This window comes from Cynara cardunculus, unplaced genomic scaffold, assembly GCF_001531365.2.
Source record: "Cynara cardunculus var. scolymus isolate 2C unplaced genomic scaffold, CcrdV1 Un_Scaffold_835, whole genome shotgun sequence".
Lineage (NCBI taxonomy): Eukaryota > Viridiplantae > Streptophyta > Magnoliopsida > Asterales > Asteraceae > Cynara > Cynara cardunculus.
The window spans coordinates 32,241-58,446 of record NW_020200629.1 but is presented as its reverse complement, the minus strand read 5'-3'; the positions used below and the strand labels follow the sequence as shown (position 1 = coordinate 58,446).

At 34.9% G+C, this 26,206-nt stretch overlaps 3 protein-coding genes and 1 long non-coding RNA gene across 7 annotated transcripts in view; 2 read left to right on the top strand and 2 right to left on the bottom strand.

Moving 5' to 3' along the window:
* The window catches only part of LOC112502008 (shaggy-related protein kinase kappa-like), a 9,257-nt gene extending 7,768 nt beyond the window's left edge, over positions 1 to 1,489 (top strand). Inside the window, exons 11-13 of one of the 3 annotated variants that reach the window (XM_025105804.1) lie at positions 648 to 731; positions 825 to 927; positions 1,227 to 1,489. In XM_025105804.1, the coding sequence (XP_024961572.1) occupies positions 648 to 731; positions 825 to 927; positions 1,227 to 1,318 (279 nt within the window). In that variant the 3' untranslated portion in view covers positions 1,319 to 1,489. Of the gene's footprint in view, positions 1 to 647; positions 732 to 824; positions 928 to 1,226 lie in introns of those variants that run through there. The other 2 variants (XM_025105805.1, XM_025105806.1) reach the window with 2 other exon arrangements.
* Positions 1,490 to 8,458: 6,969 nt separating this feature from the next.
* Positions 8,459 to 13,858, top strand: LOC112502009 (stromal 70 kDa heat shock-related protein, chloroplastic-like). The gene is made up of 8 exons (XM_025105807.1): positions 8,459 to 9,017; positions 9,802 to 10,054; positions 10,251 to 10,330; positions 10,431 to 10,573; positions 10,660 to 10,758; positions 11,519 to 11,708; positions 11,786 to 12,184; positions 13,149 to 13,858. The coding sequence occupies exons 1-8, from the start codon at positions 8,478 to 8,480 to the stop codon at positions 13,560 to 13,562; spliced, it is 2,118 nt and encodes a 705-aa protein (XP_024961575.1). The 5' UTR covers positions 8,459 to 8,477; the 3' UTR covers positions 13,563 to 13,858.
* Positions 13,859 to 15,888: 2,030 nt separating this feature from the next.
* Positions 15,889 to 19,182, bottom strand: LOC112502014. Its single transcript, XR_003067601.1, has 3 exons — positions 19,033 to 19,182; positions 16,822 to 17,072; positions 15,889 to 16,138 (listed from the first exon to the last, which is right to left on the bottom strand). It is a non-coding gene; the product is annotated as an uncharacterized LOC112502014 (long non-coding RNA).
* Positions 19,183 to 22,049: 2,867 nt separating this feature from the next.
* LOC112502013 (elongation factor 1-gamma-like) lies at positions 22,050 to 25,455 on the bottom strand. 2 transcript variants are annotated; one of them, XM_025105811.1, is made up of 8 exons: positions 25,402 to 25,455; positions 25,247 to 25,292; positions 24,391 to 24,540; positions 24,154 to 24,214; positions 24,019 to 24,071; positions 23,823 to 23,924; positions 23,052 to 23,550; positions 22,050 to 22,593 (listed from the first exon to the last, which is right to left on the bottom strand). In XM_025105811.1, exons 2-8 carry the CDS (start codon positions 25,253 to 25,255, stop codon positions 22,214 to 22,216), a joined length of 1,254 nt encoding a protein of 417 aa, XP_024961579.1. In that variant the 5' UTR covers positions 25,256 to 25,292; positions 25,402 to 25,455; the 3' UTR covers positions 22,050 to 22,213. The 2 variants fall into 2 exon arrangements, with proteins under 2 accessions (XP_024961579.1, XP_024961580.1); XM_025105812.1 differs by lacking the exons at positions 24,391 to 24,540; positions 25,247 to 25,292; positions 25,402 to 25,455 and adding an exon at positions 24,303 to 24,322 and having other exon boundaries at positions 22,203 to 22,593.
* Positions 25,456 to 26,206: the final 751 nt, after the last annotated feature.

The window sequence follows — 26,206 nt, the reverse complement described above, 5'->3', positions numbered from 1 at the left end:
TTTCAAATACAAACCCAATATTTGTTACGAACCTACAAACCATTTTTCATGTGTTATTGTTCATATATGTGAATCAGTTAATTAGTTCACATGTGAGTCACAAGGGTTCATATGTGAATCACACGGGTTGATATGTGAATCGGTTAAAACAGTTTAATGTGAATTACATGGGTTCACATATGAACATATAGTTCATATGTGAATCACACAGGTTCACATATGAACCTGTTTGCCGCCTATTTGTAAAAGTTACGAACTACTCCCTCGGTTTTTTGCGTAGCCGCAAATTTTCACCACTCAAATCCGATTTTGACCGTATGAAAGGCTAGGATCACTTCTTTACTTCTCAAAGTATTACCATTTCTCAAAATTTCTATTTAAGGGTTTTTCTTAAATAAAAGGATATACTATTTCCCTTTAAATCGATATTTTGTATCATTTAAAATCATTAGTTCAACATATTGATCAAACAACTATCTTAATCGGTGCTTAATATAACCGAGGGGTAAAATAGTTGTCTTTTTTTTTGTCATTTAGATTGTTTACCTGACACTAGAACCAAATAACAGTTTAGCCTAATCCGTACATGGCTTAATGAAAATCCAACCCCTAACTTTGAATCCTTTGAATGAATTGTTTAATTTCAGGTATTCCAGAAGCGCCTACCTCCTGAAGCAGTGGATCTCGTTTGTAGGTTTTTCCAGTATTCACCCAACTTACGATGCACCGCTGTGAGTTACATTTTCCATGTTTCTTCTGTAGGGAATGAACTTAAACTATAGTTGGTTTTCTAATATAATGTAATACTGTTTTTCTAAATGCAGTTGGAAGCCTGTGTTCATCCCTTCTTTGATGAATTGAGGGACCCTAATACCCGTCTTCCCAATGGTCGCCCCCTTCCTCCGCTTTTTAACTTTAAACCCCAAGGCAAGTTATCTATTCCAAAAGAAGAGGCAGTCTTGTTATTGAATTAAAGAAAGAAAGAGGATAAGCGAAGTCTCGTGGGTCCATTGTCCCCAGGTACTTGGGGAGAATGGACCCTACTAAGTTGGCAAAGTTGTTGTAATCCCTATATGCCGTTCTATGTAGGCTGTGTTGGTTGATAAGCTAGTTGTTAGCTGATAAACTAGTCATGTTTTGTTAGCAAAATGGTTTAAAATGACATGTCCTTGCCTGTTTTCTTTTACATGGGAAGTTTCAAGTTGTGATGATATTTGTATGTGCAGAACTCGCGGGCGTTTCTAGAGAGACGGTTCACAGGCTTATTCCCGAGCATGCTCGAAAACAGAACTTATTCATGGCTTTAAACATCCAGTGAAGCAATTTCGACTGACGTCATATTTTCCTGCATACTGTTTGCTTATTACTACTTGTTTTTGTTTTCAGAGATGAGCTTGTTATGATATACGAGGCTGAGTTCAGTTGGGTATTAAAAAGTTAGCCCGACTTTTATCATCGTAATATATACATATACATATATATATCATATATATATATATATATGTGTTTGTGTCCATAAGTAACTGTTTCTTACCGTTAAACATTGATGGAGTTTTGGTATTTTTCGTCCCGTTGCTATTTCATACCAATCCCACTGAACAACGATCGTATGTGGATTCTTAGGGGTTGGGTTGTTCATGGGTTGGGTTGATCGGGTTGAAGACATTTGAACCACTCAACTCAATGCTTGCGGTTTGAAAAATCTTAACCCAACCCAACCCGTATGGATTGGTCGGGTTAGTCAGGGTGATACTTTGGTACATTAAAATATTCTTCTAACCTTGAATATGTTGTTTCTATACTTATAATTTCTTTTCCATCATGCATCATTTGATACTTCTTACACATATCATATTCAGTTAATTTTCTCAATTTACATATATATGTTCACAGTTACTGAACATATATACGAATGAGTTATATAGAGATGTGAATAGATTGAAAATGTGTATAGGAAGAGTATACATAATAGTGTAATTATCTATTGTATATATTAATAGAAATTCAACAATCATAGTGTAATTATCTATTGTATATATTAATAGAATTAATCTTATTTTCATAAGATTCACGTTCAGTACTAAATTTTTTCTCAATTTCTATAATCTTTTTCTTTTCTTTCTCTAAAACTTTTCTTTCAACATTCAAATCCTTTTCCGCTTTCAAAACCTTTTCTTTYTCTAAGTTYAKAWGTTTTCTTAGCTCAATCAAGTCACTTTCAGATTTATGAGATTTATCAGTTAAGTCCACTTTATCTGTATTAACTTTCTCAAAACAATCATTTACTTTTTGCACATCTTGAAGTTTGTTAAATAACTTCTTATTCGCATCGGTCCAAATCTTCAATTCTTTTTATTACTCTTTCCTTACTTTGTCCAGAGTTCTCTCAAACTCACTAGCTTTATCAGATAAAACTTTTTCAGAATTTTGTCTTAAGATTTTATTTTCACTTTGAAGTTCTTTGATAAATTCTTTATCAACACATTTTTATCGAACATATTAAAATATTTTTCTTTATGATCCTTAATGTTCTTTTCCAGCTTTGAGATTCTTTCAGCTCTCTATTCTCCGTCTCTAGAATATCTGTCATTTAAGATTGATCAAATACAGGATCTATGCAGTTTAAGAAAAATGATCAAAGAAATACAGTATAAAAGAATTCACTAATTCTGAAAATAGACAAGGTCACTCAACACAAAATCAGTCACAGCTTGAAGTAATCACACAAGATAAACCACTCAAGATTATGACAGAATCCACTCAAGATAAATCACTGCAAACAGTTAATCTGATCACTGCATGAAATACCTCTCACTGCATGAATGAAACATAGAATTTAAATCGCTCACTACACAAGGTAAATTGCTTAATATCAAACACCAACCAGCCTTAAYCTGTTTACMASTTTGCTTAAAACACACAAGGTTTWATCTGCTCWAAGWGTGATTTAAACAACTCAAAGTAATTCAAAGCACGATCTTAACCCGCTCAAAACACAAGATAAAGTTGCTCAAGAATTCTGTTTAAATCAAACAAGATGCTAAGCTCTAAACTGCTCAAGATCAAAATCAAAACAGTCAACACCAGCTGTAAATCCAGTCAAAATTTTCAAACTCACCACCGCTCAAAGTGCAGACAATAAACCGTTCAAAAACTAACAGCTTCTTTATCAGAAAATTACTCACAGCTGTCAAGAGAAGAAGCTAAACTCAACACATGCTATAATCCAAAACAGTTTCAAAAACAGTCAAGTCTGTACATTATCCGGTCAATGCATGAATTATAAAACTAACAGATTAGTTCTTCATCCAGTCAATACAGTTGTTATTAAACTTGTCAAAAGCAACTTAAATCACTCAAGAAATCCGGTCAAATCGCTGCCTTAAATCGCTCAATGCATGATTTAGTCTGCTCACTTCATGATCTTTAAACGCACAAGACTAACTCTGATTCACTTATTGCATGGATGTTAAAACGCTCACAGCAAGCTCTTAATCCGGTCAAAGCAGTCTTTAAATCGCACACTTAATGAATTTAAGTCGCTCAAGCTTAAATCGCTCAATATAACATACTCTTAATCTGCTCACAATGTGTTGCTAAATCGCTTACCTCAAGATGATAAACTGCTCAAGCTAACTTCTAATCCGCTTACTTCTAAAAACTAAATCACCATGCAGACACAATATCTAAATAGATCAACTTACAGCTGTAAATCACACAGCTGTCAAAATAGTTTCTATCCACACAACAGCTGCTTTTATCTGCTGGTTACAACAACTGTTTTTATCCGCTGGTCACCACAACTATTTAAATCCGCTGGTCACAACAACTGTTTAAATCCGCTGGTCACAACAACTGTTTAAATCACTCACCATGTTGGTTAAACCGCTCACTTGATGTCCGAATATGGTCAAGCCTTGCTCACATAGTGTCCGAATACGGTCAAGCCTTGCTCACTTGATGTCCGAATACGGTCAAGCCTTGCTTTAATCCGGTCAACACCGCTCAAGGGGTGTCCAAATTCGCTCAAAACCACTCAAACACTTAGTCTAGATAATCTCATATCTGGTCATAAGTCCGTTCAAAACACAGCCTCTAATCTGCTCACACTTAACCTGTTCACAATCCGCTCACAATCCGCTCACAATCTGCTTACTTTGTGATGTTAAATCGCTCATACATGATGTGTTCAAATAAATCGCTCAAAATGTTAACCCACTTACTGCAGTCTCTAATCCGGTCAACTAACAAGATTCAATCGTGAAAGACAACCAAGATTAGATCAAACAGCACAGTAACACAAATATTACAAAAGTTTATACAAACTTTGGATCAAAATCTACCTTTTTGATAAATTTTCATAAGAACACAAAAAACACCAAAATTCATAAAACTTTTCAAATCTTCACTTTCAATGATTAAATCATGAAGTTTGAAAGGATAAAACAGATTCATGATTTAAATCCGTATACAATGGACACAAATTTAACAATCAAACGTCCACAAATGAGAGATTTGAGTAAAAATTTATGAAGATTAAGATGAACATTCAAGAACTTTTATGAACATCAAAGAAAAAAAATGAAATTTCAGAAAATTGTGCAATTCGTGATGATTTCTTCAATCAGATTTCCTGCAAACGTGCTCTGATATCAATTGTGAGTCCACGATCAATCAATCTTCATTAAATCTTCAAGAACAATGGCAGATCTGAATATATTCAAGTAAGAATATATAAAGAGTAGAGAGAGAGAAAGTCAAAGCTCTAATCTTGGTCAAACTTCAATATACGTAAACTGAATTTTACAATAAGGCTCCTTACAAAGATTACAAGGAAATACCCTATTTATAGGGTCAAACAATACACATAGTCAAAGTCAAACTTCTCTAAAGAAAAGTCAAACACGACGACTTTTCTACAATTATAGACAATTTTATCTTTCAAGACGAATACAATTTTACACAGAATTTCATTCCTAACAAATTATTATATATGTTAAACATCCAAACAACATCTATGATAATAATAATGATTTCCCAATATTAACCAAATATCATCAGTGCAATATTTATTACCTGTCATTTTTATTTTCATTCATATTTTTATTCTCCTACCTGAACCATACATGCATTAATCACGTGGGAATCAAAACCTACACATTGAAAATACTCATCAAATACATTGTTAAAATCATTATTATTTCTTTATTTTTTAAACATATTGGTATGAGATCTCTAAAATATTCTTTAAAATACAAGAAAATAAAGATTTTGGGATTTTTTTTACTCTAAGAGATTTTTTAATACTTGTTCTAAAATGTAGAGAGTGAAAATTTTCAAATTTGAAATTATCATGGTATCCACATAATGCAGTGAGATACATCTCGATTTTAATATTTTATTTTTTTATCTCAGTCGATGTTATAATACGGTTTTATGTGGTTTTGAGAAAGAAATAATATTTTTAAATTTTGAATAAAATATAAATATAAAAATATCATACGAAAATGATTTTTTTTTATATTAGTACTAAACTCACTATTTAATTTTTTTTCTGTATTTCTTTAATTTCTTTTTTTATTTTTGGTTTAATAATATAGTTTTTTATAAAAATAATAATTAAGTATTTTGTTAGAATTCAATTATTATCCTAATTATATTTTAGATTTTTTATATTTAAAATAAGATGTTTATCCTATTTAATAAGTTGTATTTATGCACAGTTTATTTGTAATCTTGAATTTTAAGTAATATGCATCAATAAACAGTATTTCATGTATAAAAAGTAGTTTTTGTATGCTTTATAATATAGTATAAATATAAATAATTAATGTTATTATATTTTATAACTAAGGAGTTGTTGAAATTTTATTCAATAATTTTAAATTTTGATTTTCTTTTTTCTGAATAATCTATTGAAGATATAAGTTATCGTTTTTTATGATCATGTTGTTAAATATGATAATATAAATATTTTTCACATGTTTATCTCGTTGATATTATAATAATAATAATATATTATATTCCAACTTCAAAACTCATTAAAATCATGAATGCTAAGTAAACTCTTATTTAAAAGAAACTGCACCTATTGATTAGTCATTAATCACACAAAGTATTCATTCTAGACTCCTCAACTTCAAAAGCAAATTTGCATGTGCTGTCTGTCGTACCGTTGACTCTATCTATTCATTGAATTTGCTTGATTCCATTTTTTATATAGCTCGCTCCCTCTTTTTCCAAGAATAACAAGAGAAGAAAATGTAAGGGTGCGCGCTAGCACTCCTGCAAGAAAACGGCCTAGCTAACGCGCCCCTTATTGAAAAGTCAAGGATATTGAATGATCGATATGAGAAAGAAGCGCTCAAGCATTCGAAGAAAGCCGRCCTTACTCAACAAGCACCTTTCTTAGCTTAGTAAGGTTGCTTGTTTCCACTCAATGAAGATTCTATCTACTAAAAAAGGTCAACAGGGGGTCGCGTCGAGCTATAATTGGGCAATTCCATCGTACTATGAGCGGACAATTCCGAAGAAATGGTAAGATATGGGTAAGAGTTCTCGCAGATCTCCCTATTACAGGGAAACCTACAAAAGTCAGAATGGGGAGAGGAAAAAGGAAATCCTACGGGTTGGATTGCTCGTGTGTCCACARGACAAATCCCATTTGAAATGGATGGTGTGCATTTGTCAAATGCTCGACAAGCCGCTACATTAGCGGCGCATAAACTATGTTCGCTTTCTTTTCTTTTTGCAATTCATTACGTATTTTCAATAAACATACACAACTCATACCATAACAAGGTCATATGTAACATCATATAAAAAAACACAAGTAATAAGTAGCAAATGCTATGTAATAAGGGTGCGTTTTATACAATGGACATGACATAATGAAATTAAACATGGATCATTGTTCCATGTTTGACAAAAAAATTACATGGTACAAAGTGAAACAGACATGTTACACCCCCACCCCATGAAACAAGATAAAACAAGGTGAAATATATTTATGTTTTACCAATATAACCTCAAAATAAAATGTAATTCTTTTTTAAAACTTCAAATACGTTTTTCATTTTACATATTCATTACTGAAATTTTATTTATTGGTAAGCCATAAGTTAAATTTTAGAAAACTTATTTCCAAAACGACTCAACAAGCTTTAGAGTTTATTCATTTTTCTAATTAAATTTTCTAGAAATATTTTTAAGTTAATTTATATTATTAAACATAAATAGTTTTTAGCAAACATAATTAGTTTTTTAGTCAAATATTATCTTAACCAGTATTATTTTGTGTTGTTATATCAACTCCATCGATAGATTTTAAAGGATGTTTGAATGTATACGTGATTTAAAAAATCATGTGAATTACATATTTGGTCCCTCGTGAATACATTTTTTTAGTTTGCCCTCGAAAGGTAAAAGTACATTGGTGGTCCAAAAATCATGTTTTTAGCTCAAATCAGTCCATTTCACTTACGTCGTTAAGAGGAGATCCCGTTAACTCCATCATGTGTGCCTTATACGATGGGTAATTTAGTCATTTTACCTTTTTTTATTTTGTATTTAAAAAATAAAAATAACATAATGATAAATATTATATATAAAAATAAATCAAAAAGGATTAAATTAAAGGGAATTTGATATGTAATCTCCTTTATGATTCCCTATATTTCTTGATAGATCCCCATCGCCATCTTGAATCCCTCCCCTCTGATTTGGTATTTAGTTATGAATCACGGTGGTGGTGAATATTCAAAGGAAGAAAAATAATGGATAATGTTCTTGACTTGAGTATTTGTTTACCTCTTAATAGTTTCATTAAGAGGTATCATCTGAATCGTTAAAAGGTGAATCTTGTTTGATAAAAAAAAGGTTGTCTCTTAATGTTCTAAAACCCTCTGAATGATTTTGTATCATGTGTCTTCCTTAACCATTTAACGTTTTAATTTCATTGTAAACAATTACCAAACAATTATATTTCGTTTTCCATTATATAACGAAAGTCTCTTAATAATTCTGCACTAAACCATTTAGCAACTGCCAAACAATCCCTAAATATTATTGGAATGGATGTTAGGTTGAAGAAGATAGGTAAAATAATCAAATTACTCATCACATGACGGACCTAACGGGGTCTCCTCTAACAACGTCAGCGAGAGAAAGAAATTTGGTTTAAAAACCACTATTTTTGGACCACCGTTATACTTTTACCTTTCACAACTAAAAATGAAGCATTTACAAGGGACCAAATGTGTAATTTACTTAAAAAATTATAATCATAATTAAATAATGAGATAAATATCATATTTTGGAATTAAATAGTTGTAAATAATAATAATAATAATAATAATAAAAAAAATCATTATTAGGATGGACCCACCTAACCCTCTCCCCTCCGTCCCCTACTTTATCTTCTTCAGAGATTCATTCCCCAAATTACTCCTCCTCTCAAATTTTCTAGGGTTTATCAGATGGCCTCCTCAACAGCTCAGATTCATCCTCTTGGAGCCACCCCTTTTGCTACAACTAATAACTCTACCAAATCACTCTTATTCGGCCAAGGTTTAAGGAATTCTGTTTCCTTTTCACAAAAAATATCGTCTTTCAAGCTTAGCAAGACTAGAAGAAATCGTGGTAATGGTTCTCTTAGAGTCGTCGCTGAGAAGGTTGTGGGAATCGATCTCGGAACTACCAACTCTGCTGTTGGTGCGATGGAAGGTGGGAAGCCTGTTATTGTGACCAACGCCGAGGGGCAGAGGACGACGCCGTCGGTTGTGGCGTACACGAAGAACGGGGATAGGTTGGTGGGACAGATTGCTAAGAGGCAGGCTGTTGTCAACCCTGAAAATACCTTCTTTTCGGTGAAGAGGTTTATTGGGAGGAAGATGTCGGAGGTGGATGAGGAGTCCAAGCAGGTTTCGTATACGGTGGTGCGTGATGAGAATGGAAATGTTAAGCTTGATTGCCCTGCTATTGGGAAACAGTTTGCTGCTGAAGAAATTTCTGCACAGGTATACCATGCTTTCCCATTGTAGTAGTAAGATGTATTTTGTGAAGAAATGGTTGCTTCTTTATTTTACTTTGATGTGGTTGATTTCACTTAGAAGAACCTGTTCGATAAATTTTATTTTCTATGGTTATATCTTCGATTTATGAGTAGGGGCAGTTAAGGTTTTTGTATGTATGTATGAAGAGTCCTCAAGTAAAGAGTTAATGAATTTGAATACAACTGGCAATGTATGAACCTAGAGTATCTCTAACCGGCCAGTATGCTTCACTTTTGCCAGTCGGTTTTCTCCAACCACCAGGCATCTTGGCCGGCAAAAATGGCTTTTGGGAGAGGAGGGTTTTAGTGTGTGGTTGGAGGGGGCTTTGTGTTTTACTGTGTATGGGCCCACATTTTTGTGTTTTAGAGTGTTAGTGTGGGTTGAAGTTGCTCTTGTATAATCTCTGCTTGTTTTAGTGCTTAAACAGACACTCAGGACTTTTGATTTTAATGTAAATTAGATATCAGAACAAGGGTTAATCTGTAAATGATGTGGAATGCTATAGATCATGGAACAGTTTGAATTAGTTGTAATTTTCTAGTCAGTAACAACGGGCACTTTGTATGTAAGCAATAAATCCTGAATTTGGTTCTTGCATGAAGTTCACAGTTACGAGGTCTTGCTTATTTGTAGATGGAGACTATATAGCTTTTCAGTTATTTAGCCTTTATGCTTGTGTGTTTATGATCTTTATTGGGATATTTTTTTTACACTGAACTACCATCTCTTGTTGCTCCCCGATACTCAGGTTTTGAGAAAGCTTGTAGATGATGCTTCAAAGTTTCTGAATGATAAGGTCACAAAAGCTGTTGTAACAGTTCCTGCTTATTTCAATGATTCGCAAAGAACAGCAACAAAGGATGCAGGTCGCATTGCTGGCCTTGAAGTTCTCCGTATTATCAATGAACCTACAGCTGCCTCGCTAGCTTATGGTTTTGAAAGGAAGAACAATGAAACCATATTAGTGTTTGACCTTGGAGGTGGTACTTTTGATGTTTCAGGTGAGGGAACTTGGGATAACTGGGATGCAGATCTAATATTATGTTTTATTTCTAAATGCAGTGCATATAAATCAGCTTACTATCTCTAGAGCTTTGTGCTACATAATATTTTTACGACTATCTCAATGTCTGGTTTAGTAGTCGGTTGTTATTAAACTTGCTTTCTGATGTTTGTTTCCCATTTTGTCTATTGTAGTTCTCGAGGTTGGTGATGGAGTATTTGAGGTGCTTTCTACTTCCGGAGATACGCATTTGGGTGGTGATGATTTTGATAAGGTTAGTGTTGTTCAAGAGCAAATATCATTGGTCCATTTACTACCTATTATTGTATAATAGGTGATGAATGAATTCATTTTCAATATATATTTTTATGTAGAGAGTAGTGGATTGGCTTGCGGCAAGCTTCAAGAAAGATGAGGGCATAGATCTACTAAAGGATAAGCAAGCTCTGCAGCGCTTGACTGAAACAGCTGAAAAGGCTAAGATGGAGCTTTCAACTTTGACTCAGGCAAATATTAGGTACGTGAATCATTTGAAGATCATGATTGTTGTTCTGCCTTTTGTAGTAAATGGATTTACTGATTTATGGTTTCTTTTCTTCTTAGCTTGCCTTTCATTACAGCCACAGCGGATGGCCCCAAACACATTGACACCACGCTTACAAGGGCAAAGTTTGAAGAACTATGCTCAGATCTACTAGATAGGTACGTATATATATACATATAGAGGGAGGTTGAAGGGAAAATCCTAAAAAATGAAAAACTGAGGAACACTCGGATAACCATTCATCTGGACAGTATGCACATATGTATACAAGTAATTGAAGCTGTTTTTTGGTTTCATGCATGTGTGCATGTTATGCACGTTATGCACATATGCATACCGGACAAATTGCTTCCAAATTACTTGTATGCACATGTGCATACCGTCTAGATGAATTACTAGGGTGTTCCTCAGTTTTTCAATTTTTTGCGGTTTTCCCCTGATCCTAAACCTGACCCTATACATACATATATATATATATACACACACACATATATATATATACACACATACATATATATATATACATACATATATATATAAAACAAGTTTTAATCATCGGTCCTATGAAGTGAAAGTTAATTTGGTTGGTGAACTATTTTATTATACCATCTCTAAGGGTTGGGATCTCATGAGAAATACCCATTTTCGCAGGAAGCATGAGAAATGTAACCTTCACATAATGTAACATAAACTTACATTAAAACCTGTAAAAATATAACTTTATATCGTATGAAGAAATGTGGAGGTTACCGCCTTCACTGTAACTTTCCTATACACATTTCAGGTCCATATGAAGGTATCTTCACTATTTCTCACGAAAATGAAAATTTCTCATGCGGTCTCAAGTCCTTTTACTAGTTAGTCAACTGTTGTAAAGAGAAATGATGGTGAAACTGATAAGTTTGGATATCCTTTCAGGCTTAAAGCCCCAGTTGAAAATTCTCTTAGAGATGCAAAGCTATCATTCAAAGATTTAGATGAAGTTATACTTGTTGGTGGTTCAACGCGTATTCCAGCTGTTCAGGAAGTTATTAAGAGCCTGACTGGAAAGGAACCAAATGTAACTGTCAATCCCGATGAAGTTGTTGCCTTAGGAGCTGCAGTTCAGGTATATCCTATTTTCTTCTAAAGTTATTTGTTTATTTTATATATGATTCGAGATTTTGATTATTTGTTTGTTTCTAGGCTGGTGTTTTGGCCGGAGATGTGAGTGATATTGTTCTACTTGATGTGACACCACTATCTATTGGGCTAGAAACTCTTGGTGGTGTGATGACAAAGATTATACCTAGAAACACAACTCTCCCCACTTCAAAATCCGAGGTGTTCTCAACAGCTGCTGATGGGCAAACAAGTGTTGAAATTAATGTCCTTCAAGGTGAGAGAGAATTTGTTAGAGACAATAAGTCTCTTGGCAGCTTTCGACTTGACGGAATCCCTCCTGCTCCACGTGGAGTTCCACAAATCGAGGTGAAATTTGACATTGATGCCAACGGTATCCTGTCTGTCACTGCCATTGATAAAGGCACAGGAAAGAAGCAAGATATCACCATTACTGGTGCCAGCACACTGCCAAATGATGAGGTATGTAATGTATTTTACATATTTCTTTCTTTTGAGAAGCTCAATTTGTTGTCTAGAGTTATACAATTAGGCTATGTTTGGCAAACTAGTTGATAAGCTAGCAGTTGACTGAAAAACTAGTAATGTTTGGTAAAAAAACTAGATGGCAATGTAAAATTTACCTAAAAAGACATGTTGAATGTAAGGGGCATAACTGGAAAAAGGTGTAAAAAACCAGCCTTTGGAAATCTAGAGTAGAGGTTTTTTTTAGTTACAAACAGAACACCTAATAAATATAGATAAAATGTTGACAATATTGTGAGTTGTGACCAATCATCAATACTAGAGGGTTATTATATCAGTAATATTAAAAGGCATAGTAGTTAGTGATCATGGTTATAGGGTCCTGACCACAGGATATGGTTATCGTTCTTTTTTTCTTGTGTACCATTTTGTTTTATCACCATGTCCTATGTTACCAACATTAAGGAAAAACAAAGCACGAAAACGACTTAAATACAGGCCCCTGCCCATAAAAGAGAACAAATTTCTTTTACGGGCGAGAGCCTGTATGTTAGTTGTTTTTGTTTTTGTTTTTGTTTTTCTTTAATGTTGGTTCTGTAGGACATGGTAATAATAAAAACAAAATGATACACAAAAAAGAAAGAACAAATTGCAGTATCCTGCGGTCAGTACCCTGTTCTGTAACTAATCTGTTTTTCAATAGTACTGAAATAATAAATAAAAAAAGACATCTAGTAATGAAGATTGATCACTATATAGTCAAAATTTCATCTATATTTATTAGATATCTTCTTTATAACTAAATCCATGCATGGCCTCTCTGGCTCTCTGCTGTGTCTATATAATTACCTGGCTAAAAAGCTAACATATGACTAACCAAAAAGAGTCTTTTTCAATAGGTTCAAAAAATAAGCTAGCTTATGGTTATGAAAAAATTAATATCCTGTCTTGTGAATGGAAGGTACAAAGAATGGTTAGTGAAGCAGAGAAGTTTGCAAAAGAAGACAAGGAAAAAAGAGATGCGATAGACACAAAGAACCAAGCAGATTCAGTGGTTTACCAGACGGAGAAACAGCTGAAAGAATTGGGAGAAAAGGTTCCTGTTGCTGTTAAGGAGAAGGTGGAGGAGAAACTTGGATTGCTCAAGGAAGCCATATCTGGTGGCTCAACACAGACCATCAAAGATGCCATGGCTGCCCTTAACCAAGAAGTTATGCAACTTGGGCAGTCGCTCTACAACCAGCCTGGTGGGGCAGGGGGTCCTGCACCTGGTGATGCCCCTGGTGCCGAGTCTTCAGAATCATCATCAGCAGGAGGCGGCGGCAAGGGGCCTGAAGGAGATGTGATTGATGCAGATTTCACAGACAGCAAGTGAGGAGTTATATGACATAAGCAATCGAGGTAATAATAATAATAAGTTGAAGCCTTGGATGTGCTCATTTTGATTGAAGTTGTGTATACGGGTTTTTTTTGTCTTTTTTTTGCTTCAACTGGTTCGCATTTTCCTTTTTCGTTCCATTCCACGTCAGTGGCAGTTGTTTAGAGTTGAAAAAAGACTACTTTCATAGCGATTAGAGAGAAGTGAAATGTAGGTAGAACCTTTTGGCACATTGATTTTATTGTAATCTTTTTGGCCGCTTGAGGATGTCATGGAATTTGGTCCATTTTTAATTTTGCTGTGTAGATTCAACTTCTTCCATAAATATTTTCCGAACTCTATACCTTGAGCCTAAAATAACACAGGATTAGTGTTTATTTTCCGAATACAGGAACATCAATTCGTAGGACTTGAACTTGCATACATCTCTATTTCTCAAGACCTGTTTCCTTCCAACTCTAGTTTATCCTTTCCGTTTACCAAATGTTTCCTTACGATAAACAACCTCCAAAAGATAAATGTTCATCCTAAGTGACACTGGTAAACAACCTCTTAATGATAGGTTGGTTTCTCTAGTTTGCTAGTCTGGATGATATATATTGTTCATTCTAATAGCATCATGCTGAAACTGTATGAATCCAAACATTTTGGTTTAAAATTCTTTTGGAAAACTACAAGGGTGTCTGATTGGTTTGAGTTTAGCTCTAAAGGTCAAAAAAAAAAATTCTTTTAGAACTCAACTTAGATTTTAAGTTGATTTTGGACTTGCAAGGACTTGGAACATACATTTTTTGTTTTGATTTGTTGAGTGTTGGAAATGGGTTTTTAGTTGATAATATTTAATTGAAAAGTTCGTTTTGGACAATGGTCAAGTTTTTAAAATGCTTGATCTATTTTTCACATCAGATTTTCACTAAACAAAAACCATTTTCAAATACTTGCTCTAATGATCAAGTCTTTTAAAAGCTTTTTTTGTATTTTTAATTCATTTTTAGTATACGTACTTAAATATTCAAACACTTGACATCTCTAAGCTTTTATGTTAAACTATTCTTTAAGTTATTGCTTTAATAGTTAAGTGGTTCCCAATATTTTTATACAAATCCTTATTTTTAGCATTGAAGATGCACTTAGTGTTAAGTAGCTTTTTGGTTTCAGAATATAGGAGACATCAAACATTCAAAATGAATGTAGTATAAGAGTATACAAATTTCAACCGGAAAACTAAAAGTAAAATCTTGAAAGAAAAAAATTTATATTCATCTCCAACACATTCTCTATTTTGGAGAATCCAACATTGATTGTAATCTTAAATTTTTTCATTCTATCGATTAAAATATTATTTCTCTCTCTAAATATATATTTTCAAGGTTTCTTATTGATGGTCTTAATTTGTAATCCCCTTTCGTGAAAACAACTTCTCTCTTCTACTTTTTTTCATTTCGAATAAAATATTAGCTCAAAATCTCAATTTTCTTTATTTTGTAAAAGTTGTTGAAGATGCAATTTTAACTTATTTAGGTAAAAAATCTGACTGGTGGGTCTCTTGTTTCTTTTAGGTTACTCTGTTTGATTATATTACAAAATGATGATTATATTATGATTTGTCAATTTAATAAATAAGTTGAACAATTTTGATAAGCATTGCTTAAGATTTGAGTAAAAAGAAAAACCAAATGTGGGATGTTTATACAACACTATAACATGTCAAAATGATTGTTTTTGTTCGACACCTCGAAGATTTTACCATAAAAAATGATTGGGCTTGAGAAATCAAGATTAAGGGGCCGTTTATCAAACACTTATTTGTTAAGTGCTTACCGGTAAAATTTAACACTATTATGTACTTACCTGATAAGATTTTAGTCCATCAAAACGACATAGTATACGACAATTTACCCGGTAAGCGTTAATCGTGGTAAGAGTCGTCGCCCCCACTTGCCAGGTAAGACTCTTGATCCTTGTCTCCCTCTTACCGGGTAAGATTCTTGGCCCTTACTATATATTCATCCAGTGAGATAATGTTACTTGGTAAGCGCTTACCCAGGTAATCGTTTGGTAAACAGACCCTAAGTGTTGTTATTTGATCCTTTTTATTGTAATTATTTAAACTTTTAAATAGTTGAGCTTTTATGTTTGTTATAATAATGCAAGTTTTATTTTATTGAATGTATCTCATAAACTTGTACAGTTTGTTTTATATTTTAGCATCAAAGATTAATGTCTTAAAATTAGGATAAACTAAAATAACTATTTAAGTAGCTATATTAAACAAGTTCTTTTACCTAGAATTCATGCATAGATAGCATCCAAGTTAAAGAAACAATGCAAATGAGGTGGAATTGTTCATTCTGAAATTAAAAGAAGCAGCAGCAAAGGATGTATGTGCAATATATTACAAGTAAGCCTCTTTCCCTATAAAAACATAATAGACAGGATAGGATGAGAAATAAAAAATGACTAGACCTTTTTGTCATGTGTTGTTGTTGGGTAAAAATTATACAAATTCTAATCACAACTTCAGACCCTCATCTCTTGTGGTTTTGCTCATTCAGGATCCTCATCATTTACACCTGTGTCATGAATTCAACCCCACCACTTGTTACCATATGCTTTTCATAACCATAAACTGAACCTCATGCCATTTTCACAAGTTCTTATGTTCACTGGATCTACTATGACCAGAAAGTTGTCAGGGCACGCTTACAAATTCACTTACTTTACTGGGTGAGCATGACAACCAAGAACCTTACCCGCTAAGAGGCATCGAAACAACCTAGGTTCTTGCTTGGCAAGTGAGAAAAGACTCTTACCCAGTTGGTGGTTACAGGGTGAGAGACACTTGCAAACAATCCATCCATTTTGATGGTCGAGAATATTACCCGACAAGGTAAGAGTGGATGGTGACTCTTACAGAAAAGCGCTTACCCAATAAGCATTTGGTGAACGACCCTAATAAAAAGATTCATATATGTTAATGAAATACTACAAAATACAACGTTGATCCACGTAATCCTAGTAGAGTAATCTGCATACAATCATTTTACACGGTCAATTTACAATACTTTTCCCTAGTGCCACGTTTACTGCATCGACCATTTATGTTACTGTTTCAAACTTAGGTATTCCTGATGGATGAGGAATGTTTTTTGAGGGATCAGATCAAGGATGCACATAATAAAATAGCAGGTGTGGGTGGACAGTATGATGAGTTTTGGCTAATGAATTCATTGAAACGACCAGTAAGGAGCATTACCTTGATTGAACTAACTCAATCACGAAGACCAAGTTCAAGCTCAAGCTCATCATCTTGTTCAAACAGCTTTAAAAGACGAGCATATTGTTCATCACGTTTCTTCTTTTGCCATAACCTGAAAAGGAAAAATGACAAACCCACAACTGCCACAAGTGCAATGCAAATTATGAGTATTATTGATCCAGTTCTGCTACTTGAAGAATGGGCATCAACCTTTGTCCCATTTTTGGAATTTGAATCGTCTGAAAACCCTGAAAGGATTTAAGATACAAGAGATTAATAAGTTTACGAGAATGCTACACTTCAATAGATTAGAAAAAGAAAACAAATACACATTGATGATAATGGATAGGTGTTCGGACAAACATGCACTACAGAAGCCAATTTATGAAACTGGTAACTTCAATTCACCAAACCAGCAAATGGAAGTCATCGTGTTTGTGCAAACGTTCAGTATGCAAATCAGAACACTCCAATTTCTTACCAAAACTACTTGGGTCTTAATAAGAGTTTCAGATGTTTAAGTATTTAATGGAGGAAGATAGGAGACAACATTCATGCACACAAAGAGGTGAGAGGAGGGACATTAAGCAAGCAAGAAAGACTTATAGAGACATTACATTACCTATTGATCTCTTATCTGGAGTGAATCCAACTCTATTTCCGATAAACTACTCCTGTTGCCACAACCAACTTGACAGTTACATATCCACTAATAGTGGCCTATGACAAGAAAAATTCTTGCGAACATAATTTTATCAATAATATCAGGAGGCATCAGACAAGTTTAATATGAAGGTTCATTGTTAAACTACAGCAAGCCCACTGCCTCAACTCACTCTCCCCCCCTCCTCCACACACGCACACAAGGAAAGAAGAAAAACACCATTTATTAACTATTTCCTTCTCAGATAACCTACCCATATCTTCTGCTTCCATATCAAGAGCACTAATAAAATCGCACTTGATCACTCTTAGCATATTTTGGATTGCTTTAGAAAAAAATCATATTCCAAAGTGTTTCTCCAAAACTTCCACAAAAAAGAAGGATTTTTATTCTCTTAATAAAGTAAAAATAAAATATGAATGGGTTACTTCTGCGCCGTAGCGCCTGGTACTCGAACATTGGCTCGTCGCTACTGGACAACGAAATGGATTTTAGAATTTATTAACATTCTCTAAAAAAGGTACTTGCCTAGTTGAATTAATTAAATTGACCTCAACAACAATAAGCATGAATTGTAGTGTATCATCTTGTATATCTTTTTTGAGCTCATCAATAACCAAACCAAATGACTTAAGACTTGCCCTTCATTTAACCCTATAGTAAAGGGGGAGGCTTTTGTCTCTTGTCCTCACATGCTTTCATGCTTGTTAGTTCAACTTATTGCTCTGTAATCATGCATATCTTCAATCAAATTCACATGCATTGCAGGGACTTTCCAATTACAAGATCCCCTCCCATCGCTTCCCTTGGCCCCTTACCATACATCTTCCCTAGACCAACATGAAGCATATTCAGGTCATGTTTATGTACCCCACTTTTTCACGAGTCAGGATCCAACAGAAATGCAAGTCAACTTTGACAATGGATCAGCCTCTCTACCCCAAGGGCTAGAGGAAAGGTCTTCGAGTGGGATATACTAGGTGATATCAGTTCAGCTTCGTAATTAGACAAGGGACCTTCAACGAGTACCATAAACACTACATTCTTAGACCGTAATTAGCTCATACTTTAAGCTTAAACAATCTTGAAAACAAAACAAAACAAGATCATCATATGCAATAGACTAAACTTTCTTCCAGTTAAGTCCAAGAAAGCTCTGATCGGCTCCTCTTCCTTCCATTTTTCTCCTATACTTCATCCCCCCAATCAATTGTTCCCAACACTAAACAGCTCAATACCAATTCCAACGTAACTGAAGTTCATATATTCAGCCAATTCAGGCAGCTGGACATAAACGGATAATTTCAAAATAAACCTAGAATACATATTAGGTCAAACTCTAGAAGGAAAAAAAGAACATTCCAAACGCAAATCAAACAGTTCGACCATATCTTTATGGCATAAAAACCCTAGTTACTATTGGAAAAAAAAAGAACAATAAAACTAATAAGTCGCCGATCTTTTACATAGATTTTTACGCAAAAAAGAAGCAATTAGGAAAACAGATAAGGATCAGAAGAGTAGTAGAGATCTGAGGAACGAACCAGAGAAGAATTGTGCAGAGATTAAGGATAATAATAACAGAAACCGCAACGAGATCTGAGTCATCTCTCTCTCTAAAATCAACGCAAAATAGCAGCCTTTTCCGGATATTGGATACAACTACAAACTGGGTCATCAGTCCGCGTTACTTCTACGTGTAATACTAGCGTTTCTTTTAAGACAAATTACATATCTAGTCCTTTTATTATGCTTGTTTTTTCGGTTTTGATCTCTAAAATTCATAAATTACTATATTGGTCCATTTCCATTTTGAAACCGGAAAAAGAAGGCTCCGTTAAGTCTACTGAATAACGCCTACGAGCTTTCTCTTTTCTTTTATGGCTTCCCGGGTAGCAAGCTAGTTAAGAGAGAGAGAGAGAGAGAGAGAGGGCTAATAAGGGGTAAAAAGACGAATTTGGCCCTGACCTAAGGGCCATTTAACAGACTTATTAGAGCCTTATCAACGATCTGAAGAGAATAATCTTTTTTTATTAACCTAGATATTCAATCCGCTATGCATGCCAGCTAATCCCAGGATGACCATCTATTTTGCGGGTAGCCTAGAGTCACCGCATTTGAACCTCTATGGACACAAATGAGATTCTTATTCCTCCTTGGATTCGTACATGGGATCTGTTTGGGCTTTGAAACGCGAAAACTAGACCTCACTGATGTACTTTATGAATTTCAGAGGCCAAAGAAACCAACTGTAAAAAAGAGTCAAGGAGTGTAATCCACTCTTATTTTAAATAGATATGAACCAAAAATTTGTGTATATGTTCAAAGTTAAAAACATTGTTTCTACTTTTAAGAGTAAATTATGAATTTGGTCCATGTGTTTTGATAAAAAAAAATGAGTAGTGTTCTTATACTATGTTTGTTATGGATTTGGTCTTCGGTGTTATAGTTACGGCCCTTTGAATAACATCGCCCATCTTCGAGCGTTGATTAAGGGTCAAATGAGGGGCATTTTAGTCCTTTTCTAAAGCTTTATCATTTTCTATCTAAAATCCAAAAGGTTAGTTTAGAGTGAATTACATATTGGTTCATGTTGTGGTCTGAATAGTGATGCAAGTATACATCTCTAAACACTATCGTTTATTACGAGTAATACGTTGTTAGATACCGATTATCGATCGACAAGGAAAGTAAGCTTTGAAATCTTTAGGAAGTCAAATTTGAAAAGTCAGCTTCAGAGGGCGAATTCGAAGAAATATCTTTGTGAGTGATTTACAGCTAAATCAGACAATTAAACAATAATATAGAATGCAAGGGTGCAAAGTTTAGTTGAGACTTGAAATAAACAATCTGGTGGACGGGTATTGCAGCGTATTTCAGCTCAAGGTGATGCCCCATCGTTAGATCCAATACTCAGGAAATAACGGTTAGCATCCAACCATCAACTTAAGAACACTCAATCAGAGGTTGAGACAAGCATTCCTCCACATATCATAACTCAAGTTGTCACTACTTGTGATATGGCCCACAACACAATCTTTCCTCTTAAGTCGCATGGGCTAGAAAATAACATTCATTTTTAATTATCTTAGTAGCTTGGAAATAAAGTAATCCACAAAAGACTTTCAACTTCAAAATATCTCCTCTGAATTCGATCAGCTCGGCGTACAAGCTGCTACGTTTCTTTGCTCCTGCTGTAGCATTACCTTCATGCGGATTAAGGTCTAAATCAGCACAAAACGGCCCAAAAAGCATTAAATTGTCCATTAGGCTCAACTAACTAATTGCCCGAAGTGAGAAGCAAAAATATTTTGATAAAGACGTTCCTCAGTAATATCATCATGAGTTCATGGCTCTCGAAGTCATGTGCGGTAGCAATATTAAACCAAATATGACGAGTAGTGGGGTCCTGAGCTAAGCCTTAGCTAAACCTTGGAAATCTTAATGACATAATGCCTTTCAAGTCCTCCTAGCCATTATCCTACTGCAATAATTCTTTTTAAGAAGAACACCCATGTTGTGGCAATTTGACCCCGGAAGGTAATGGGTTACTCCTACATCACATCCTTGTCAAATGCTTAAGGCTCTCAGATGGGTAGCAGGAGCAACTTTTAATTTATTATGAGCCCAAACGATGGATTCAACAAGTTCTTGCGAATAACCATGTCCACTGAATAAAAACATTAAACTAAAAGCCCATACAAATTGAACACCTAGAAAAAAAAGGCCATATGCAGAAAACCCATAAGACTGAATCACCTTGGATTCATGTGCCCATAAGAAATCGCGGAGCCACCCATTAATAGTAATAGAACTCTGCGCAAAGAATGTTGAGTCCCTCTTTCTTTCTTGAACCTATGAGAATTTAATACTTGAGAAATTGCATCCATCACTGTCGTTTTTATGTGATTGAGTAACACGACGTAGCTTCCCAGGTTTATTGGGTTTTGGAATTAACGATTTGTCTATACATGAAAACGTCAAAACCGAAGAAAGAATACCTTAATGCCTTATCAACAGAAAGGTCTTTGAAACTATGAATCTTTCATCTCTTCTCCCACAATAAGGACGAGTCTAAGGATGCTACTTCGGGAAGGCATGCTTCTTTCTATATGAGCGCACATCACTTTGGATGTGATTTACTTGATCGGCAAATGCATGAGTCGGAATGTAATAGCTAGGCACGTCGTGGGAGGAGAATAAGCAAAATCTATTGCATAATCCAAGTAAAAGTGAACATCTCGCTAATCAAAATCATCATCACGAGCAGTAGCTGAAACTGCTAGTCGATCTACCGGATCAACTTCTGCCTACCCCACCCAATCAAAGATCACCGAGAGTCTTTTTTCTTAACAACTGGCGGAAAAAATGAAAATAAAAGCGGAGGCCTGCCATCTGCTAGCATTGTGGTTCGGAATCGATTCTTATCGATTTTTTAAACCTTGTCAATGATAGAACTTAAACTAAAGATATGAACTGAGTGTCATTCATGCAAATATAACGATGCTAAAGCTACTTGTATTGTCCTATTATCTGGTAATGCAAAACAAAGCAACAATCATCAATCGACAAGTGACCAACCTCGATAATAAATTATAATAATACGGTGGAAAAACATCACAAAAAACATATAGTTCGCGCATATAACAGTACCTAAAACACACTTGAAACAAAAAACCTACACCCTCAAGATTTGGTTTGGTGGCTCATAGTACTCTCTCTCTCTCACTTGAAACACTTTGCATCCAAAAGAGCTTCACCTTCAAAAGGCTCCTGGTCTTCGATCATCTGGTTCACTCGCTCCTTCTGTGCTTCATCAGAAAGATCGACCTTGGTCCACTCATACAGCTCCATGTCATAACACTCATCCATTACAAACTTGGGGATTTCTGGCCCACGGAATAGCCACAATCCCTTCACCTTGAATGGTGGCTCAGACCCGATGATGAGCATCTTTCCAAAAGCGTACTTCCGTGCAAGATCCATTCTCTGCAGGAAACCACCAACCTTGTTCATGGTAACAAATGAGACAGTGTTCTCATCATTGTACTTGTAGTTGCAAAACCAAAGAGAGTAGCCCTCTGGATCATACATATCCCAGAAGCCTGCACCAAAAGTTAACAAATGCATTAGCTCACATACTATGTTGATATTCTATTTAGGCAAAATGCGTCAAAATGTAACATAGTCTGGTTTAATTTCTTAAATCAATGTTAACCGGAAACACCAAGTTTATTTTCCCCTTTTCCGTCCCACTTAGAACATTTTATAAATGGGTATCTGTGTCAAACATTTTATAAACACGTTCAACAGGTTTACAGTTAAAACGGGTACAAAATAATTTAGAAACCTGATTACATAGATTGATTAAAAAAAAATTGTGGCAAAATCTTATAATCAAATAACCATCCTATAGAGAATATAAATCAATAACTGCACAAGCAAAACCAGAGGCATCTGCCATAACAGGAAGCCAAATAACTAGAAGCAAATCAATACCAAAAGCAGAGGTAAAAGTTTCAGCTTCAAATGAGAGATGAAAGGAATACAAAAATAAAAATACCTTTAATTGCAACCTCGCGGAAGTTGGTCTTGGTGTTGGAGTAAAGCCTCTTCCAGTCGTCAAGAACCATCTTGCTTGGGGGTAGTAAATCAAGAGGGTTCTTTGCCTTGGGCTTTGGTGCCTCTTCCTCCTCCCCGGCAGTAGCTTCAGGCTTGGGCTTGGGGGCTTCTTTTTTAGGCTCGGGTTTTGGTTTAGCCTCCTTTGGCTGTTCTGGCTTCTTTGCTGAAGGAATAGGAAGAACAGCATCTGCTTGCTTGACTTCACCAATTATCTTACTGAAGTTGGGTTGATTAACCATGGTCCAGAAATACCTCTCAACATGAGGATACTCAGAAGTGAAGCTCTTTGTCATCAGCATTTTAAAGCCGTACAACATGTTGCATGTCAAGATGATGTCAGCCAAGGTCACGGCATGACCAACCAAGAAAGTATGTGAAGCAAGATGTGTGTTCAGAGCTTCAAGACCTCTCTTCGCACCGGCAATATAAGCCTCCTCAGCCTTCAAAAAATCATACATATAAAATTATCATTTGGACCCCAAACCGTAATAGAGAAAAATAGTATGCAACCCCAATCAATAAAATTTAAAAAGACATAATTATATTCAACTACATTCAGTTGACCTTCACACTTACTAGTGTGTGAGGTTTAACACCATTACAGAGTCCCATTAAGCCACCAAACAGGAAAAATTTCTAATTTTTAGGCAGAGGGCTAAAAGAGAGCAAAATTCAGAATATGAATCTTTTCATATGAAAGAGAGTAACTAACAGGACGGATGTAGGTAGCATATCCAAGTCTTGGCATGATCCAGCCCCTAAAATTTGTATCAAGCTCAAATGAAGAAAAGTCGATCCACTGCTCAATTTGGCCCTGTATCAAGATCAAATGAAAGAAAACATATAAGCATGGTTATTCCATCGTCACTAGAAACGACCACACGTAAACGAAAAGAATGAGAACTTACATATTCTATTGGTGAAGAGCCAACAAGAGAATTTCCAGGCTTCAGATGGGCAACTGCAGCAACAAAGATGATAAAATAAGCACCATCACCCACAACTGAAAGAAGATCGAAAACAAAAGCTATTTGATCCCTCACCATAACGAGCAATTGCATTACTCTCAAAGACAGCCCCATCAGGAGTCTCAAGGACAGGAATCTGCAACAACCACGATGCATAACATGTAAAACATCGAATAAAGTTTGCATTTTTATAATAAGTGTAATCAAATTAAAAAAAAAGGTACCTTTCCAATAGGGTTCATCTTAAGAAGCTCGGGAGCTTTATTAAGCATGCTATGGGATTTGAAGATTTAACTCAAATAAAAAATGTACCTTTCCAATAGGGTTCATCTTAAGAAACTCAGGGGTCTTATTTGACACACCCATCTGAAAATTATCAGCCATCTTAATGTCAACACCAAGATATTCTGCAGCAATTAGCGCCTTGTAAACATTCTTGTTTACACTCCCAGAATGCATGATCTGCAACCAGGTCATACAACACATCAAACAAAAAGCAATCGATTGACACCAAATATAAATATCAAATGATCTCAACCCAACGTAAGCCCTTCGTTGGGATATAAAATGATTTTAAAACGCAAAGATAACGGTTGTGACGTACAAATAAACGTTGGTAAACACGCTAAAAAGTGACAGATTTGTCAGGTTTAGTAATTTCTACTAAGATTACAAGCTAAAAACTCTCGTTTTCTGACCAGTTTCTAAATCAAAGGGTTCGTTTAGAAATTTATCCATAACCTATAATTTACTAATTATTAAAATCAAACGGATTCAATCAGACGATCGGATGTACATAACAGTTCAGTCCCATATATAAAACAGAAGAGAAACTAAAAGATTTAGTGCATGATTAAACATCTAGCATTTCCAGTTGATCATGTAAAAAAACCAGAAACAACTTGGAGACTTGGTAAAGAGATATAACTCAATAAAATCAAAATTGATTACGGGAAACAGCAAATCAAAAGATGGCCATGTATATAAAAATAACGTTCCACTGATGTCTTTCACATCAAAGACTACGAAAAAAGTTGAAATCAGTGAACGATATGAATATCAAATTCTTAAATCCGTATGACTTGATAAACGATGAGATCCATCACAAACCCATCCCCAATAAACAGAAACTAAACGAAATCAACACAATTGAGAACGAAAAACTCACCAGCGCCATCGCTTAACGGAACAAACGATCGTTTTTGAATACCGATCTACAGTAACAAAGAAGAGGTAGCACTTGAAATCAGCGATTAAAGTAAAACAAAGACGAATCAATGAGGAAAAAGTATAGATGATACGTAATTGAGCATAGAAAGATACCTGATAGTTACGAGCGTTTACTCCGAAAGCACGAACGATAGACTGATAACTGCAAATCTAGGGTTTTAGTTGGGGATTTTAATGAGGCGGAATGGGTCTGTTTTATGGAAAATGGACTCTTCGAACGTAACGAAACCCAGGCCCAGGCCCAGTTTGGTGAGTTTTCAAATATCGGTCCCTATAGTTTTTTTAGTTTCCAACATTGGTCCCTGAACTTCAGTTTTGTTATTTATCAGAATGGTTGTTTGAATGTTTTAACGTTTTGATCTCTCGTCCTAACAGCCATCCACAGTATCCGTTAAACTTGTGAGTATTTCTGTTATTTGCTTTTTTTTTCTTTTTTTTTTAACATTAATCTTTTTGTCATTTTTACTTTTCATCTTTTCTTTATTTTCGTAGAAAACCCTGTAATTGTGTAACACCCTCATCCTACTAGACCTAAGATGAGGCGTGACACACCCGAAAAAAGAATAAAAAATATACAATTCAAAGTATTAAAGCTTTAACATAACTCTCAAATATTACATTACAACCAATAATATTCATCTGTTTAATATATTTATATAGCAAAAGTACTAATCTAAAAACTATTATTTCTACATCCTAAGCCATCTTGACCGTTCATCTTGCCCCCAAGTTAGATCTTGAACCTATCGAGGTAAAACAAAACAAACATCGACTGAGCAAAATTTGCGCAGTGAACGAATAATAACATTATAAATACAAGATAAAATAGTAAATGCAAGAAAACGTTACGATAAAAGTTGAAATCGATTTAAGTGTAAATATCTAAAATTGAAACTTA